The 20287-nt window shown below is 37.5% G+C and overlaps 1 protein-coding gene across 14 annotated transcripts in view; it reads right to left on the bottom strand.

Annotated features, from left to right (window-relative positions):
• ptprdb (protein tyrosine phosphatase receptor type Db) overlaps positions 1–20287 on the bottom strand; it is a 187548-nt gene that overhangs the window by 74693 nt on the left and 92568 nt on the right. For all 14 annotated transcript variants that reach the window (XM_030147098.1, XM_030147117.1, XM_030147088.1 and 11 more), the window contains one exon: positions 4073–4222. In XM_030147098.1, coding sequence (XP_030002958.1) covers positions 4073–4157 — 85 coding nt within the window. In that variant the 5' untranslated portion in view covers positions 4158–4222. The remainder of the gene's footprint in view (positions 1–4072; positions 4223–20287) is intronic.

The raw sequence follows: 20287 nt of genomic DNA on the forward strand, positions 1-20287 counted from the left end.
CATGGGATACTGTTCCATCTGAATGCATCTTAATACCCTCAGTACACTGCATATGCACAGTGTGTATGTGTGGAAAGTGTGAACCAAGGGTGAGTGTTGATGGTGTTTCTAAAGGTGAAGAAAAATGCCATGGTGCAGATACAAAAGAATAAAAACTAAACTGTAGCCTTTATTTTTCAACACTGTAGGATGCTTAAAATGTATTCCATTCAATTGGTATTAAGTTTAAGTGAAGATAAGCACAACTGAAAGCAATTTTTCAGAGTGCATTTAACATTTCAAAACATGCAGACACGTGACAAGCACCAAAGATGTTAGTGTCCCAGCAGCCTCGGCTTGAATTCTCAACATTCAAATCTCTGAGTCCCCTCTGTTGATATTAAAAGAGGCATTGCACGTCATACACAATGAGATACAAAGAGAAAAGAGCAGTCTTTCCTCCCTTTTTCTCCCTCAAGCCCTCTGTCCCTCCTTTCTCACCAGATTACATGGATGTGCCGAGAAGAGGCAGAGAACAGGCAGGAAAAGAGCAATGGAGAAAGTCACAGCAAATGAGACGAGGGCAGAAGGAAAAGAAAAATACAGACAGAGGAGACAAAGTACAAACCCTTTCCACCCTTGTTGCATCTGCGCTGCTCCCCTAACCCTCATAGAGGAAGTCTGGGAGCATCATCGTTTTGATGGATGACTGGGTTTTTACTGGCCGACCCTGGAACTTACACAGGGGACGAGAGGGCAGGAGGCTGAAGGGAAACGAGTGGTTTGTGGATGTGTGTGTTTTTACGGTGCACTGTGTGTACTTTTAAAACAGGATGCGAATGGCTGCCTCAAGCCCATACTTATGTACTCAAACAGTTGTGTGTGTTTTACAGAGCTGACCATGAGGTGGTAACGATTCACTACCGGCCAAAACATTTAGAACACCTCCACTGAATCATTTAATTTTAGTCTCAATAGAGAACCAATAAAGTGAAGATGAAGAAAGGAATATAATACTGTGATAATGTTAGTCAGTGTTCAGCACAAAACTGTTCACAAGTGCTTCAAGGGCTTTAGTAACATGTTCCAACTGGTAGATACAGTTTGAACAGAGGTTTGTTTTTGTCAGCTTTCATTGTTTCACCATGTCGCAGTCAGTGTGGAGAAAAGCAGCAAGTTATGGGACTCCTGCAAAAATATTTATGTCATATCCCAAAATTTTACACTAATTCTTTTTCTTCCACAGTGCATCTTTACACAATGTTGTGTGCATCAGTGGGGATTAAGCCACGATACATCAGGAATACCTTGACTGAATATCTTTAAGTCACCACAAACTACCCAACACAACAACTAAGATTTTGATGGCCAAAGGTCAGAGGTCAGCACTGTTTGATGTTATGTTAGACAATTTTAAGGAACCATTATTTCTGGAATAGTTTGAGGGAATTTTTAAAATTTCATTTCATTTTCATTTGGACATAATGATAAATTGTTTTGAATCTGGTGGCCGAAGGTTGAACTTAAAAGTTGCTAAGTGAAATAACATAAGGCAGCATAAGTAAAAAGTTTGTTAGTAATTGTAGGTTACAGGCAATTGACAGTTTATGATACAAGGACAGTGTGATGTATCTCACTGATCACATGTGATTTGTTTGTGCAGAACTTTTCTAAGTTATTGGTGTATTTAAAAACTTTTTAGTGCATATGTTCAATGCAACAATACCAAAAGCTATAAGGTACACTGCATCACACTTTCAACAAAGAAATTACCCTATACATTTGCATTTTCTATGTGAACAACAAACATTCATTATGCTATAAGAGAACAGGCATTCCAATCAAATATGTAAAACAACTTCATTATAAACCATCTCTGAAAGGACAACCACCAGATGTTAGAAAATCAGCATGGTGACCATCACTGATCAGTGTGCCTCCTGTTTCTGTTTACATCATCTTTTGTCTTTCCCCACATCAGGATGTTTCATAAATACTGCCACCAAATTCATTCTTTATTGCTCATCAAGTCCATGATAGTCATGAGGGATTCACTAGCAGATAAACGCTCACATTGGGCATGAATACAATGCACCAACACCTGGTTAGGATTGAATTATACTATTTATGTTTGGTGTATTGTGGTTGAGGAATCATGAATAAGTTCTTATTTAAAGTTTTGAGACAAATCGATGTGGTAACATGAATTTACCATTTAGTGTGTCATTTCAACTTGAGCAAGGTTAGCTGGCTGTCTTTTAGCTGCGATCACATGTAACGTCTGGCAGGTAAAAATTTCAATAGCTACAATATCCAGTGGGCAACATGCCAGATAAATAAATTAAAGAATGTATAAATTTAGTCAATAATAATAACAATAATAATACTAATGGATTAGATTTCTATAGCACTTTCTTGGGCACTCAAACCGCTTTACATTATTGATGCATTATTCATTCAAGTCAAATATGTAGTGACCTGTAGTGTGATAGTTTATATGTAGTGTGATAAGTTAATCGGTTGATCTAAATTGCCCATAGGTGTGAATGTGAGAGTGACTGGTTGTTTGTCTCTATATGTCAGCCCTGCGAAGAACTGGCAACATGTCCAGGGTGTACCCCGCCTTCGCCCATAAGTGGCTGGGATAGGCTCCAGCGACCCCCCTCCCCCCCGCCCCCCCCGACCCTAATGAGGATAAAGAGGGTTCAGATAATGAATGAACGAATGAATGTAGTGACCTAAAACATATTGCCAACACAATTAATACCAACAAAAGCTTGGTTTTGCTTCTGCTGTTAGTTAACTATGTGGCATTCAGTATTCCGCCGTGCGAACATGGATGCTTTATTGCATCTGAATACATATAAAATACATAGACTATATTAGACACACAAGCTGAGATATACAATGGACTTCTTGCGGAGCTAATGTGTGGTGGAATGTGCTGTTTTACACCATCTCCCCCTGCAGCGCATGTATGGTCTAAGGCTGCGTGAGTCACAGGCAAAACAAGGTGATCAACTTTCGTTTTGGGATTATGTTGTGTCTTTAGTTTCTGGATACAGCACATCGTCACTGAGTTTGTGTGATATGGAGAAGTGAACATCTACAGACTATAGAAAGATAAAGTTACTAAGAAAACACCAGATGCACTGACAAAATCAGAGTCACCAAGAAGTTGATCTTTTCTTTTTTCTTCGCTATGCTTAGTCTCTTTTCTTTTTAAATTAACTTGACATTTAGTTGTGCGAGTTTATGTCACCTTAATATTTCATGAGGCTGTAAAAGACACAGGTGACAAAAAAAGCAAATAGTACCAGACACTCTCAAAATCAAACTAGCTACCAATAGGCTTGATACTGTTAAAAAAATACAGCTTTGAAATTTCGAGATCCTTGAGTAACAGGGTTGTACACACCTTGCACTTTGGCTCAACGCTATATATTCTCCTCTCCACATCCTTCCAGTATTTATAAAGTACAACGCGCAATGCAGTGACGCACAAGTTCAAGAGAGGTGAACATGTGACTTTTTCTGTAAATGGGAGATGGACAGATATTCACTTATTTAAGATTAAGATTGATGCCAAGATGGAGAAGCCAATTAGGCAAAGTGTGGTAAATACAGCAGGGTCCCTGCAGCTATAAACTAATTAAAAGCAGTTGGTGCAAAAAAGAAATGCCTGATAATTTTAGAATCATGTTAATGGGGAGATGAAGCCACTAATAATTACTTTATTTTCAGTGTGACCAATATTGTCCAGATATGATCAAAACTAGAGTATGATTCCAAATGGGGTACTTGGGGGCATAAAGGTGCTCACTGTAAACCACAATCAGGGATCACACACACAAGCAGCATACCACGCTCACACAAGCAGTGGGGAAATTATCAGATTTGCCATATGTGGTCTGTTTATCCATGCCAAGTAATACTGGGATGGACAAAAACAGCTGGCTTCAAGTCAAACCCACGACTAACACACACTCACAGCATATCACACACACATAATGTATGGACGTGGTATCAGGAGGGACCTGTAAAAGAAAATTAGGTCATTGTTATCCAAATGTAAAAGTATTAAAGGACTCACTGTCAGCATCAGCGAGTAAGAGGAAGCTGAGGAGGAGCAGGCCCGGACTGGCAGAGTGCATCGTGGGATATGTCGACACATGCATGCTGTATCCACCGTGAGCTCACTGCCTCACTGTACAACAGGACGACAGAAACAGGCCTTCACAACCTGGGGAGAAAAACACAAGACAGAAGAAAAGAGAAAAAAATTAATGACTAAAATCATTCTGAAGTCTAAATTAAGAGCGTTTTGTCTATTATAAGTCCACACACACATGCAGACCTGACGTGTGTGAGTTCCCTCAAGGCCTTACACTCCAGTTATGCAGCTGCCTCTCCTCTTCTCGCTTCATTAGGACTATACACTCATTGCCGGAGGTGTTTTTCAAAGCTTGTGTATATGTGCATGTAAGCGAGTTCATAAAGTAAGTGATGAATTTCTTCTTGTGGCAAACATTTAGCATTAAACCATCTGTCTTCTCCCAAAGTTCATTTTTATATTCTAAGTATGCCAGAGTATCAAATATTCTGCTTTAGTTTGGCCCATTACACAATCTACAAAGCACACCCCACTTCAACACAGAAATGTGCTTCAAAACTGCATGATTTCAGATTGATGAAGAGGAATGAATGGTTTTAAGATGGAGGGGTGGAAAGACGGAGCAAGGGATTGATGATGGATGATGGAGAGATTAAAGTGGGAGGAGACTGACTGGTATTATCTGGTGGCTATGTTGTACTCAGCGGTAGGTCAACATACAGCTCAATGTCTCTATCCTTTCATCCTTAGCATCTCATGTCATCCTATTCCTTTCCTTAGAATAGAATAGAATAGAATAGAATAGAATGTCTTTATTGTCATTGTCCAGGTACAACGAAATTGAAAAGTGCAATCGTCCTAGGTGCTATAAAAAAGTATAAATAATGCATATAAAAGAGTATAAAAATGAAAATATAAAAGAAAAACCCTGACGGCATAAATATCTAGAAAAAAAAAAAAAAAAAGCAGCATAAATAAGTGTTACTAGAAGTATAAAAGACACATAAAACTCATCATATATTTTGGACAACATTCAGTATTCCACACATTTAATTAATGTCCAGCAGTACTCTGTGCAATTATGGCCCTGGGATAAAAAATGTTTTTTTTTTTTTTTTTGACAGTTTGTGTGGGTCCGGAAACGTCTGCCAGAGGGTAAAAGTTCAAAAAGTAGAAAACCAGGGTGGGTTGCATCCTTCTTCTGCTTTACTGTCATAGTCTCTTCCTTTGACATAACTGTTAATTTAACCTCGCAATTTCAAAATTTTGCACTAACAATGATAAAAAAGTTAAGGATTTCAGTTTCTTTTCCCACCTATTCCTCAAATTCCTCTTTCCTTTTCCATTTTTTTCTGACAAACCGCATCATATTTCAGATACGTTTTTCCATACTCTATCTGCTTATCTCTGTCTGTCTGTCTGTCTGTCTTACTGCCATCTGTACTGCCTGGTGTGAGTGTCTGGCATTAGAAGAGACAGGCATCAGTCTGTGTGTCAGAAATCTCACAGCTCACATCACATGACACAATGAGACATGGCAGATCACTGCTGCTGTCCAGAAACTGACAGTGTTGAGCGAGAGACATTGAAAGTGAGCTTTGGCAATGAGAGAGACTGATGTTAGATAGATGTAATGTGCATTCTTGCCTGAATGAATGTGTACGCCTTCAATATATGCACACACATATGGGCTAGTCCATGCATATGTGGATGCCTACAGTATGTGCATACAAGCATACATCTGTGTTTAATACGGAATTCATGCACAGATAGTAAAGTGCTTGCATATGAGCGTGCCTGCGTGTGTCTGACATGTCTTAGATTATATGCACATCTATATTCCTGTTTTGTCTCTTCACACCAGCATATACATAGTTTCTATATGTGCGTACATGTTAGTGCAAACACACATGCTTGAATTTGTGGGATTTCCAAAACTGGACAGAGTCAGCAGCAGCAGCAGCAGCAGCAGCAGCAGCAGCAGCAGCAGCAGCAGCAGTCGTCTTAATCCCTGCCACTCCTGAACAAGCCGTCTGATTAAAAAAAGACAAGGGGGGTGGGGGTAGAAGAACACTGGAACCCTTAGCTCTTAGTATCCCTGCAGCCAAGGCAGCAAGCAACTAAATCCACACTGGATTTTCCACTTGGTTTGGTCTGAAACAATTGCTTTGGGATAACCTAGATCTCTCTCTGCACAAATTAAGTCCTCTGCATTCTGATTTATACAACTACAGTAGATATGGGAACTCAGCCATATGAAAGGGGATCAACTTGAGCACCTACTCAATTTTCCAACAGCTGAGCTTTAGTTTTTTTAAGTTTTGGGAACTTGATTTTATTCAGTTCTATTCAATTTTATGTTGTCAAATGATCATTACTTACTTTGTGAGTTTTGATTTCTCAAAAAAAAAAAAAAAAAAAAAAAAGACTGTTATATGTTTTGATATTCGCATGTAAACTTTAGCTGCACCTAAGTGTATTTTACTATGTTTTTTTAAATTATTATTTTATTACTTTTATACTCCATTTAGAAACAATATCAGGAATACCTACCCCCCTATATCGTATACTGCACTACATACTAATGAATGTGCATATTTAATTAATGAGGATGCGTTTACTGATAAAAAAATGACTAAAGATAGTAAAAAGATGATCACTGACAGAAAATGCCATGTGTTTTTTGTGTTTGTCTGTGTGTGTGTGTGTTGCGTGGCCACTAATCACTCTGACTGATTCAATGTCACTGGAAAGGCCTGCATTATTTAGTATCTCACTTCACAGCATGTCACGTTAATTAAAGAGCTAAGATAACGGGGAGGGGGGGTGAGAGGGAGCAGAAAAGGTGTATTCTGTAGAGGGAGGCGAAATGAAAATAGAGCAGTAAACAGAGCTATGAAACAGAGAAGAAAGGAAACACGGGATGGAAAGAAGATAACCCGAGCCACACACACACACACACACACACACACACACACACACAAACAGCCAGGTAGTCGCCAGATTGTAATCTGGGTGGCTGTTGTTGGCAGTATTACTAAGGGCCTAATAGAAAGCCTCCCTCTGTGCCGGAACTTCTGCTGTTGCTGCTTCTGTGCATCACAACCAACTCAAAGCCATTCACTTACATTAGTCCCTATCACTCAATTATACAGTCTCTGTCTACTTGGGCCTGAAGCGATAAGTCACACTTATCTCTTGGATGGCTTCTGACAGAAGAAAGACTCACTCAGTGACTGACAGACTGGCTTATGTTTTTTCACAGGACAGACAGACAGACGGAGAAGAAAGACAGACTACGAAGGAGAAACCGAAGAGGTGTTGACAGGAAAAGGGAAATACATGAGGCAAAAATGTGGTTACTTGTTATGTAACAACTGGCGAATGTGTTAACTGTTGAAAATGTAATAATAAGAATAATCTTTATTTATATTGCACCCTAAAGCAGTTTACAAATCTTACAAAGCAAACAGAACACTCAGAACTGTGGAATTAAATAATAATGAACTAAGCTGAGATAAAAACTGCAGGAAAATAAATGCCACAAAAGATAAATAACAACAGCAAATATATAGAAATAATTAATTTAGACAAGATCAATACCCGGTTTAAATAAAAGTCGGATAAAAAAAGTATAAAATGAGATTATATTGCATCATAAATAGTTACTCAGCAGTTACTATATTGATATCTCTAACCATTTTTATTTTATAAATATATATATATATATATATATATATATATATATATATATATATATATATATATATATATATATATATATAAAATTTTTATATTTTATTTATTGATTTATTTTTTAATGCCTATACTTTTTATTGCTTCCCCTGTACCCTGTAATGCTTTTATGTTTTATGTAAAGCACTTTGAATTTCTTGTACATGAAATGTGCTATATAAATAAACCTGCCTTGCCTTATAAGCCATCAAAAATATGGCTCATTATAAGGCAAATGTTTAATATTTTAAAAAATTCATGAAAAATTAAAATTTTTTCAAAAACTGTAAACAAACTTTGTAGACACTATCCCAAGGATGCTACATATAAAATTTTAAATCAATCCGATCAGTTATTTCATTGGAGAAGATATGTGAAGAAATTGCAAACAAAGACGATGACGAAGACGATGCTGAACACAGCAATGGACAATCGACTTCACAAAAAGGAGTATGGGACCTTAAAGCTACAAAACACTAAAAACAAAAAATCTCATCTCCTTGAGCAGGTTGTTTCAGAGTCCAGGATCTCAGACAGCAAAATGATGGTAGATGTGAGCCTCGATCCCAGAACGCCTGAATGTTTCACAAACGAGGATCTGAGGTCACGAGCTGATTTATGTGGGGTCAACAAATCAGTTTCTAGAACTGGTTTCAGTGATTCAGTGAAAACTTTTAACTATGGCAAATTTTCTGATGGAATAGCAGCTATTAAGCATAAAAGGTAAACTGTCTTTTTTTCTTGAATTAGCAGCATTATTATTGGATTTTATATTAATTTATTTCTGTTCCATTTAGAGGTTCATTTTTGGAACATCGAGTATAGTTATTACATTATGAGCGGCCTCAAAGCTAAAAAGACAGTGAGAAAAGTTGTGAAAAAGGGAAGCAAAAGTGAAAAAAAGGATAATAAATTACTGAATAAGTTCCAGATATGAGAAAAAAAGAAAAAGAAGTGTGGGTGGGTGGGTGATGATATAAAGGGGGGTTAAACTACAAAGCGAAGGCGTAGTACAGCTGGAAGGGACTCCGACAAAGATAAAGACAAAGACAAAAGACAGATCCTAAAAAGCATAGCTTAAGGCAAAACGTGTGCCATGGAAAAGAACACTGTGTATCCTAATTTGATTTGATATTTCCAAAGCTGTGCCACCAAATACAATTAGACATACTAATTAACTTATTCCATTTACCCTGTTGAAACAGTGTTGGAGTGACAGAAATGTCAGTGTAAAGATTATTTGTATTTGTTGCATCATAGTGTTGCACCGAAAACAAGATAAGCTAAGTAGAAAAACAAGATTTGTATCCTCCTCCTCCTCCTCCTCCTCCTCCCTGCCTTTAAATATGAGCTCAAACCACACATCTAAAATGTGTGTTTGCTGTTGCTGGTCTGTGAGAAGCTACTACGGATATTATTACACTTGTTGAAACCTTTACAGTGGTTGTCATGCTGTGTAAATTATTGATCTGATTGGCTGTCTGATGCCATTGGTTGTTTGATATTACTAAATTACACTAAATCAGAAAAAAAAATCTCCTCATATTAGGACTGGGGTTGTGATTTTAAAGGTATTTGTCTGTCGGTCTTTTTGGAGTCTAGAACCCACAATTTTGGACAAATTGTGATTTTTTTCCTGATAACCCTGACTACTTCTGATTATTAAATTCTCGTCTGCTGTAGGTCAAAGGTTAAGATGAGGAAAAAAATACCATTTACTAATTTATTAACAAGAGGTGAAATGAATAAAATATATCTCAGTCACAGCTCATGTGATTTGATTCTACTTTACAACAAACATGTCTAATGTCACGGCGACAGAGGATTTTTAAAAATTGTGCCCAAATTTCTTTCCAAGTTTAAGGTATATTAAGCTGTCTTTGGTCCATTGCTCTCCCAGAGGCAAAATATACCTGAGTGAATTTGCTGGATTGTAAATTGTTGTGGGTAATGTAGCTGCTCTCTAGTTATTTATAATCCCAACTCATTGTGAAAACAAACACATTTTGTTAAGGTACATATTTTTTAACACATATCTTTATTAAGGTTTTTACACATTACATATATTTTCTGACATGAAATGATAATATTGTGTGGGTCTCCCTTGAACATACCCCCCCACCCGCCCCAAGACCACCTCTGACTTTTGAAACAGCTGTGAAAGTAACAGTAATAACATAAAATAATAATTGACAGACAATATAAGTAATACTGACTTGAATATTTCTCAACATCCATTTGTTTTTTTTGTTTTTTTAATATCTGATACATAATCAAACATCATTTACCAAAAAAAAAAAAAAAAAAAAGTTAAAGTACATATTTCTGGGTTATTGGATCCAACATCTTAAAGGCATTTCATGAAATTTTAATATTTTAATGTCTGTTCCAATAACTAGTTATAGTTTCCTTGATGCCTAATCAGCACTGATAAAACATACACATTTATGATTTCAGTCTCTCCTTGTTTGTTCAATTTGGTGATTTGACTGTTAAACCCTCAGTAACCATCCCCTTAAACTGATACCAGCTAAGCTACATCAGAAGTCAAAGACATACTGTACACACCAAGCAGAGAGAGTATACACGGTACAGAAATTATCTTGGAAAAAAAACGAAGAATAATATTACCAACTTTCCCATAGCTCAACAAAGAAAACATAGCTGAAAATAGCTCGGAGGGTGTTTGTTTGATGTATATGACTACTGAGCACGTGTATACTGCTGATTACCAGTGATCTGTCATCTCCCCTGCTGCACATAAACAGACTCAAACAGACTCCAGAAGAAAGCCTTGAGCATGTTTTCAAGAGAAATGTCGAGCTTTAAAAGCACACGTCAGTGTCAGGGTCTGCGTCTTTGGGGACGGCCACTGATGACATCACACTGTGACAGAGATTTTAATTGCCTCTGCATCGGGTGACTCACCTGCTTTTAGCACCCAGACAAAAACTGCTACATGTACTGTGTATAAGCCCCGCACAAGGCCGAGTGAAAAGGAGTTCTATTTAACCTTTACATTAATCACTCAAGGGGGCTGTTGTATTGCTTGATTTCATATTCACATGTACTTCCTGTATGCTCATGTAACACTTTTTTGTGCATTTTATCTATCTATCTATCTATCTATCTATCTATCTATCTATCTATCTATCTATCTATCTATCTATCTATCTATCTATCTATCTATCTATCTATCTATCTATCTATCTATCTATCTATCTATCTAAACTACTGTAAAGCAGAAACAATTAACTGACTTGAATCATAAAAAAAAAATGATTTGATTACAATTTTCCTGAATCAAAGTTTTGTTTCCTTATTTTCGCTGCTGCTAAACATTGGTTCTGTTGTTGTATTTCACACAAATGACTACTGTGACGCACACGATGCCAGGATACACACAAAGTTTGTCGTTTGACTTGTTTGTTGTTTATATAGATACAGAGTGGGGGATGTTTTTTTTTTTTTTTTTTTGCAGCAGTTATATACATGGGGGTGTGGTCCATAACTAATGTAACTAACGCTGGTGTGAAACGAAAGTAAAACTTTACATACTTCTAACGTCCAACTCGCGGGTTCTATTCCTCTATTATACAGCAGATCTTACACAAAATTTTCACAACCTCTAACCTGTATCCACTGGACACACAAATGACAAATGCTGGGCCCTATAAATTTGTCACGTCCCCCCCCCCCCTTTTACGGTGCTCCAGTGCATGGGGATGTTTGCGAATTCTGAGACTGCCGACAGTTCGGTTCAAATGAACATTAGTCCCAGTAATGAAGGATATAGGTGTAAGAAAACTTTTAATTGGTTGGTTGTCCCCCCTCCGAGGATGAAATTAATTGAGCAGAAGTAGGGATGTAAAAACCAGAGGGGGGGTTGATCCCACCCTGTATAGATATAATATATATACAGTCGAACCTCGCAGTATGAGTGCACCATTGTGCAAGTAATTTGATTAACGAGCTGCGGCTCATGAGTATTTTTGTCTTGAAATAAGACTGGAAATTCACAGTATGACCGAGCTTATTACTAGCCACCGCTAGGCAGCCTCTACGAATAAATTATAAGAAATGTTGGCAAAGTGGCAAGAGGTTTCTGATTTTGTTGAAAAAAATCCTCCAGAAAAGTTAAGTTGAGGTTGTGCAGCTGCTTTATTAAATGACAATGGTCTGGTGCATTTTCGGAACATTTTCAAAAGCTGAACAAAGAACATTTGTCTGCATAGGTTTTTAATAAAATGACCTGCAGGTGTGAACAGTGATGAAAGTAAGGCCAAAAAGCCCAAATTAAGTAAAGTGAGAGAGAAAACACCAGGAACTGTTCTACCTGACGTTTTAATGGAAGGAGATTCTCCTTCCAGATGATAATCCTCCTCCTCTTCCTCCTCCTCGCCCTATCATCTTCTTCTACAGATTTTCTCATCTTTAAGGTAAATAAGTTAATAAAAGCAGTTTATTTCTTTTGCATTCGCTTTTGTTATGTTTTTATAATTGATATTTTTGTTCTAACTGCATTTTTTTCTGTTTTAAAAATCTGTTAAAAAGGATTTTAGGTGGCTTTTGGGGACTGTAATGGATTAATTATATTTCAGTTCTTTTCAATAGAGAAAATCAATTTGTAAAATGAATAAATCGCAAAACAATCAGTCATGAAATGAATTAAACTCGTACTGCGAGGTTCTACTATAGTTTTATACTGTTATTATTATTGTTATTTCCATATAGATATTTTATATGTCCTTCTACTTTTCTACTTTTTGTTGTTTGTCATTTTCAGACATGTCTTTTATACATTTGTACTATTTTCTTCACCTATTCAAATAATTGTTTAATCAAATCAAAGAAAATAACCAGTAGATTAACTGATTACAAAAATAATCGATACCTGCAGCTCTAAGTGTTACTTGTCTAAACAAAGGTTGTGGGCAACAGCGAAGCACAGCGACAAACGACTCCATGTTCCATGTTCCAACTTGATTTATTATTTATTTTCCTGAACTTGTCGAACCACAGAACATCCTTCTTCTTTTTAAGGTTTCTCCCTCCACAAATTAAACAATTATCACCACCAATACCACCAATAGTTTCGCAATTTAAACACACACACACAAAATATGAGACTAATTATGAGAACCAAATTAATTAAATTCTTTAAAGTTTGCACATATGAAATTATAGCAAAAATAAGTCTTACATTCATATGCAGTTTAGAATCCAATGTAACTTGGTGGAAACTTCAGGCAAACATGATGGATGCTTTTCACAACTTGGTATACTCAGTAGATACTTCAATATTAATTACTGAAATCAGGATAGATATAAGAAACCCAGTAAACTCTGTGGCCTTTCATTTAACCTGTCATGTAAAGAATATTTGAGTATTTGAGGTTTGCTCTTTGAAGATTTTCTGCAAAGATTCAGTTATGAAAGTAAACTGTTTAAGGACAACATTTAGGCTAAGGTTTTGTAACACTACACATCTGGTCCTCATAGGTTTTCATAATAGAATGTTGGTGGTTGATTAATAACACTTTACATCATCATTTAGGACTCATTATGTCCCGAGTCTCTGTGTTTAACATTAACTAGTTTATAGAAAGGTTTGTTGGATGTTGCCATGGTGTTAACTGGCCTGTTTACCTGTTTCCATCTTCCATTTTTTTTTTTTTTTTTTTTCAATGATAGCCTTACATAACTTGCTGTTAACAGCCTCAAAGTATGAACTACTCAACGTGTATTCTCATGGTTCATGGTTCTTCTGTCAAGTTCTGTTTGAGCTGGACTGAGACCACTTCTTTAAGTCCACACCATGTTCACTGTGGTCTGGGGTTTCACAAGTTTTTTGTTTTTTTTTTAAATTTGCAAAATGGGTTTGACTCAAATTGGATTGTCTAAAAATCCCCACCAAACAAAGGCTGAATGTAATTATTACTTTCATTCTCTGCAAAATCTTATTGTGGATTAATTACTGCGTCTATAAAATGTTAACACCAAAAAAAACCAAAAAACCCCCCCAAAAAAAACCTTCAAGGCTACTTACTGAAAAGGTTTATTACTCAACCAACAATCCAGATCAGATCATCCCTCTGCCACTATATATGACTAAAGACATCAGGCAAGAAGTAGTAGAAAATTTACTGATTCCAATCTGTTAACCCTTAGGGGTCCACGGTCACAGCCCCGTGACTCAATCACATGACATTTTCAACACGTCGTCGCGTCAGAAGTCAGTTACGTAGACCACTGGGGATAACTGCATTCGAAAGTGTGGACTTGAAACACTCTCCCACTTTTATTTGATGTTTTTTTTTTTTTTTCTCAGCTTTACTTTTTATTTGATGTTGATAGAGCAAATACAACTGGAGATATGATGTTTTGAACTCTGAGCAAATTAACATGAATAAAAGTATGAAAATGAGGTGGGGCAGGCATTAAATATTTCATTTTTTGTCCTTTTTCACGACAGACAAAACTGGCCAAATCTACAGATTCTAATCCACAGACTGCATTAGCATTACAGGTAAGGGTGAGAATGACCCCCACCTGAACTGGATGCGGAAACCGGGAGGACCGGGAGTGGGCTGGTGAGAGGAGGGGTGAGAAAACTGGAGAAAACACCTATGTAAATATATGCTTTTATGTCAGATATTTGAGTATAGTTTTGATTTATCACAATTTTAATTTTATATACCTAATATTTGGAACCAATATTCACTTCTAAAGTATTTGAAAAGGTTTGTTAAGCATCTTTGTGTTATTTATGCAATAAATTATATACATTTTTCAAATCGGATTTTATATTTTTTGTGTGTTTTTTGGTCTTTTATGTTGATATATTAGGTTAAAGTAAAAAAATAACAGGCGGATGAGATAGATGAAGTTGTGCTGAAAAAGAAAGACACAAAAATACTCAAAAATGGCCAAAAAAGGCTCAGACCTCTAAGGGTTAGTCACATAACTGTTTTAGCCGTATTAAAGAGGTAAACATTTTTGATCCCAAAAGAGTCAAATCTATTGGTAAAGTGGTAAATCTAAATCCTAAATTGTGTATTTTGCATATTTACTTTTATAAGTTTTTTTTTTTTTTAATGAATACTAGTTCCTCACTCAAAATTTATTTCCTGGAAACTTGTTTTTGAAGAATCACAGTGCTCACAATGGCAGAAGAGAATGATTACTTTTGTTGCCTTGGAAAAATGAAGTTACACCACAAGAAATAAACTCATCACGTTTTGGGAAATATGGAACAATTGACAACTTCCTTGACAATTAAAATGCACAAGAAGATGAACAGAATGACAACGAACTGAACTGAATTAATAGGCTACACCTTTTCCTTTATTAACTCTAAACAGATTCATGTTTCCCAAAATTGAAAGTAGGTAGGAAGGTATTTGTATATTTGCAGAAAAATACACATTTGTAAAGAGCCTTACAATCGCTTTACGTCCCTTACACAGCTGTGAAAAAACAAATCACCGGATAGATTTCACTGGGAGATTTTTTTTTTGAGACGGCTTTCAGGACACTGGCAGAAACAAGAAATCAATAAGACAAACTGAGAAGAGAGGAAGGGAAAATGTGATTGATTGAGATGAGGATTTAGGCTGTCTGGCTATACTCGACTTATCACTTCCTCTGGCTCCCCAAACATTTTGACCTCCTCTTTTTTTTCCTCATCCCTTTCCAGCTTTGCTCTATCTTCCTCTTCCTCATCTCTGAATTTGTCTTTACACAAACTCTACCTCCTTACTCCACTCCTTGCTTTCTTTCCATTTGTAAAGATCCATAAAAAAATATATTAGTTAGGTTTTTTATGTTCTCATTTTTTGGATTTGTGAGCCGTGCACTGAACATTTTCAAATGGCCCATTTTGAAATTCAAGGCTACTAAAATGTCAACCAAGTTTCCTATTTTTAGGGTCATTACATTCATATGTAGTACGAAAAAAAAAAAACTTCAGAATAAAAGTTTTTGTATGACGCAGCCAAGGTCTCCACATGTTTTTTTTTTTTTTTTTTTAATTTTGATGTTAAAGTTGAATTTGCAGCTTTTCTATCATCTTGGTGATTGAATAAAAGCTTTTTGGTTGGCCCTTCCAATAACCACTCCTTGTACGAAATTGGACTGTTCCCGACACATGAAAGATGAAAATCATCATTGTTACGACACTGCTGAATAATAGGCAGACCTTCACCACGGCAAAATTTCTTTGCCTGCCGAGACGGATAACGCTGAACAGACATTTATATATTGCGGTAAATGTTGTTGTTGTATATAACAAATGAGGACAACCCAAAGACAACGTGTTTGCATCAATTTATTGTAGCAGCAGTAGCAGTGATAAATATTCTGTTTTTCTTTCTTGGCCTCAACAGACAAAAGCACAATACATCCCACCAGTGTTCCAGACCTGTGCCTCTGGACTGTTGGCTTGAGGCAGGCAATTTGATCGCATCAATAGCCGCTGGTGCGTTGAGCCGCAGTGCCTACACTCTCTGATTGTCAGTAACACAAAAGCACAAATCCCTCCCACTGCTACTTTCCACGTGTCACTGTTCATTTCACCTTTCCTCTACCTGACATCTCCTACAAAGTAGCAGAAGTGTTCCAAAACACCTGGACCTGTTTAACATCTCTTTCAGCTGGGCAAGATTTCATTAGCATTTATTCAGTTTCCCTATTTTCTGGCGGTAGAATGTCCCAAATACGAGCGCTCAAGTACGGGCTGAAAAAGTGAAAACCATGCACTAAACCGAGGTCTGAATGTTGCCAATCGAAGGGTTAAGCCAGCTGTGACTAACAGACCCACACTGGGCCCCTGTTGGACCATCTCTGGCAGCCATCCATGATATTGAGAGAGTAAGGGGGAGAAAGAGAGAGTGAGAGAGGTAGACAGAGACGAGTAGAGTGAAGTTGAGTGGATTAGCAAGGGGTGGGGGGATGACAACATGTAATTACCTATTTATCCAGCCTTTAGTGGAAACCTCATCGAAGGCTAATTGAGCGGTGCATTAGTGAGAGGGTCATAAAGATAGCAGCAGCACTACAGAAGGAAGGAAGGAGTTTGGAAAGATGAAAGATGAGGGACAGAAAGGTTGTTGAAAGAGAGGTTGAGGCTGAAAAATCCAATAGGAAAACATAGGAGGAAAAAGGAGGTAGTGGGGAGAAGAAGAAGGGGATAGTGTCACTGTGATCAGAGCTAAAAATCTTAATAACCACGGAGGGGAAAAAATATTGAACGTACTGTCTACAAAGATAAATAAGAGTGGCACATTTGCAGTCACAGACTGTATATAAATAGTAAAGGAGCTGGGATGTCACTCTGGATTCGGAACTACCATTTTCAAAACAGTAGTTTGTAATTTGGATGTTGCCATGTTGGCTTTTTTGAGCCAGAAGTGACCATATTTGGACAAAAGGGTCAGATCTTAGGAAGTGTGAGGGATTATCAGACCCAGGGCTTTTTGGAACCAACCCCAGCTGCAGTCAGTGGCATTACAACTTTATGATAGCTCTGCTTTGGCTTGGTTTTAGAGCTGAGGTTCTTGTCCTCATTTGGCATACGGGTTGTTGCACTACATACGGTCATTTGTAGTTATTTCTTAGCTAACGTTGTACACTATTACTGCTGTAACATAAAGGAGTAGAACATACTAAAGTCACTGAAGAAATTGAAGTAAGTAAAAGGAATTCTATGGAAAAAAAACCCAAACCCAAGTCCACTATGTAGAAATTGCCCTACATGCTGTGATCATAGATGTCAGCAACTGTACACTCGGAGCTGAGGTTAGTTAAATGAACAGCTCCCACATGCAAACCTTAATTGCCTAACTAAAAACATACTTACTTAACAGAAGTGAGTACTTGATTGATGCAAGCAGATACAGGACTGAGCAATACAGAGGATCCTTCATCCCCACAGCAACCACACTGTACAATACCTTAGTCTAGTCTAGTTTATTAATTCTGGTTTTGTTTGGTTTCCTTGGTTTTTCTACAGCTGATGAAAAAATGAATTTGCCCCTTGGGATCAAATTCACTTTTCCATTCAGCTGTGATTGGATGTGGGATCAATAAAGTTGACCTGAATCTGTATCTGTGCTTGTACTTAAAGGGGTCATATTTTGCTAAACCGACTTTTATTTGTCTTTGGTACATTTATTTGTGCATTTGGGGACCCTAATAGTTGAAAAAGTATGAATTTGAACCCTCCAGGTGCTGCAAAGCTAGCTTTATATTCATTTTGGCAAAAATCAAGTGGATTTCTACATCCCGTTTTAATTCCTGCTTAATTTCTTGTGTCTATAACCTGTTACGTCATGACATTTGTACATAAAAGGTCAAGACTTCCAACTTCGAGCCGATTACCTAAAATGTTCTGATGTTGGTTGAATGGGACAGAGCAGCACAGCCAACAACCTGGAGGGGGTGGGGCGTGAAGTGGCTCATGTGCATTTAAAGGGAAAGCGCTCAGAACGACCTTTCTGGTGTCATTAGTCAGAAATAGGTTTAAAGATGGGCCTGTGGCATTTAATTAATGAAGAATTCAGACCCAAGCATAGCATTTATAGTTTATGTAGACCATAGGGAAATGCTTTAAAATGCATAATTCCATTTAAGAAAAGCAAAATATCACTTCTTTAAGTAGTACAGTTTTAATGAGTTCATTCTACAATTCTTCTTCTGCAAACTACAGTCAGATAATGATAAAAAAAAATAGGACCAATGGCCCTGTAGCTTACCAGCACTTCCTATCTCTTATAATGGGGAAATTTTTCAAAGTCACACCAAATCCAGAATCAGAGCCGGATCCAAATAATTTCACTAACTTTTGCTGACATCATCATAAAGAAGCTGTATACCAAGTTTGAAGTCAATCGGAATTGTAGTTTCGGAGAAGAAGATGATTGAAATTTTTGTAACGAATGACAGACGACGACAGACGACGACAGACAACGACAGACAACAACAGACAACGATGCCGGAGGCCGCATGACAACAATAGCTTACAGCCTATCGGCCGGTAAGCTAAAAACATAATGAAGTAAAATAGTAAATATCACAAAATGAAAATGTTTGTGTGATATGAGTTCTTCAAAATTGTGCACTATTTACATCTTTATACTTCTAATGCTCTTGTACATGTCCGCCTGTGTGTGTGTGTGTGTGTGTGTGTGTATTTTTTATTGTGGCCATGATATGCCCTGCCTCCAGCCCCATACAGTACAGAGCTTTAGTGCTGGAGGGGAAAGTGGCACATCGGAGGCAGTCATCTCTGTAATGTGTTTTAGTACACGGATGGATGGAGGGAAGGGTAGATCTATGGATGGATGAGCCTGCAGTATGGTTACGGTGTGACTGTTGTGGCCTTGTGCCATGCCACACATATTAATGTAGACTGCCGGGCCTGGACAGACACATCAGGACAGGAAGAACATGTGTGCTGACAAAGACACACACACACACACATACCGATCTACCGATCTAGCTGGCTGGGTGACCTCCACAAGCAGGTGGAATACAGCGGTAATAATTTACAGGCCTTGAGCGGCTCTCACGTCAAATAAAATATGGATTTCGTTCTGCTCAGAAGCAGGCAAACCCTTCAATACGTGAACCTTTTATCCACACAGTGCTCCAGTTAAAACCCACATCCTCTTCTATTATATACTATCTAACCTGAATGTTCAATACAAGGTGCTTCTTTTAGGCTGAATAGTCAGTGCAGTCCTTTACCTTCTGCAATGTGAAGAGTGAACTTTCTGTAGTAAATGCCTTTACCTTTGATCTGAAGTTGGAGTCCAGTGCGCACTCATTCACAATAACGCTCGCACATACGAATACCACATTACAGTAATGGACTGAACCTTCTGTATTCTTCTGAGTCAGAAGGAGGAGGCAGCAGAGAAACCACGCAGTAGTTCATGAACCTTGCTTCATACATACATTGCATTCCATGGTACACCACAAGTCAAGAGATGGGTTTCCTATTGTGAACAAAAATACTTTCTCTCCAACAAGCAGTAGAGTGACTGATAAAGAAGGGCTCTATCCACCCACCTCAAGGTGATTTCATGTTGAGTGGACAAATTAAAGCAATGCCTCATTTCTTCTTTTCATTTGTTCTGATACAAGCTCAGGGAACAACCCAGGGAAGATCAAAAGCTATTGATATTTTTCAACCAGACTTATTTCTGCTTCACAGAAATACAGACAGAAGAAATTTGACAAGTTACAAAAAGCATGAAAAAATGTAAGGTAACCAAAGTAATGATACCACTACCATGAAGGTCAAAGGGGAGGGAATTGACAGATGAGTCCAAAAATAAATTTCCTTGATCAATCCTCTCCAATGTCATATTACAACGATGGGGAGAGAAGGATGGGGTTACAAAACTCAGATTGATTTTGGCCAGCAGGGGAGTGGGAGTACATGAATAAGACTCA

The sequence above is a fragment of the Sphaeramia orbicularis genome, chromosome 1 (genome assembly GCF_902148855.1).
Source record: "Sphaeramia orbicularis chromosome 1, fSphaOr1.1, whole genome shotgun sequence".
In the NCBI taxonomy this organism is placed as follows: Eukaryota; Metazoa; Chordata; class Actinopteri; order Kurtiformes; family Apogonidae; genus Sphaeramia; species Sphaeramia orbicularis.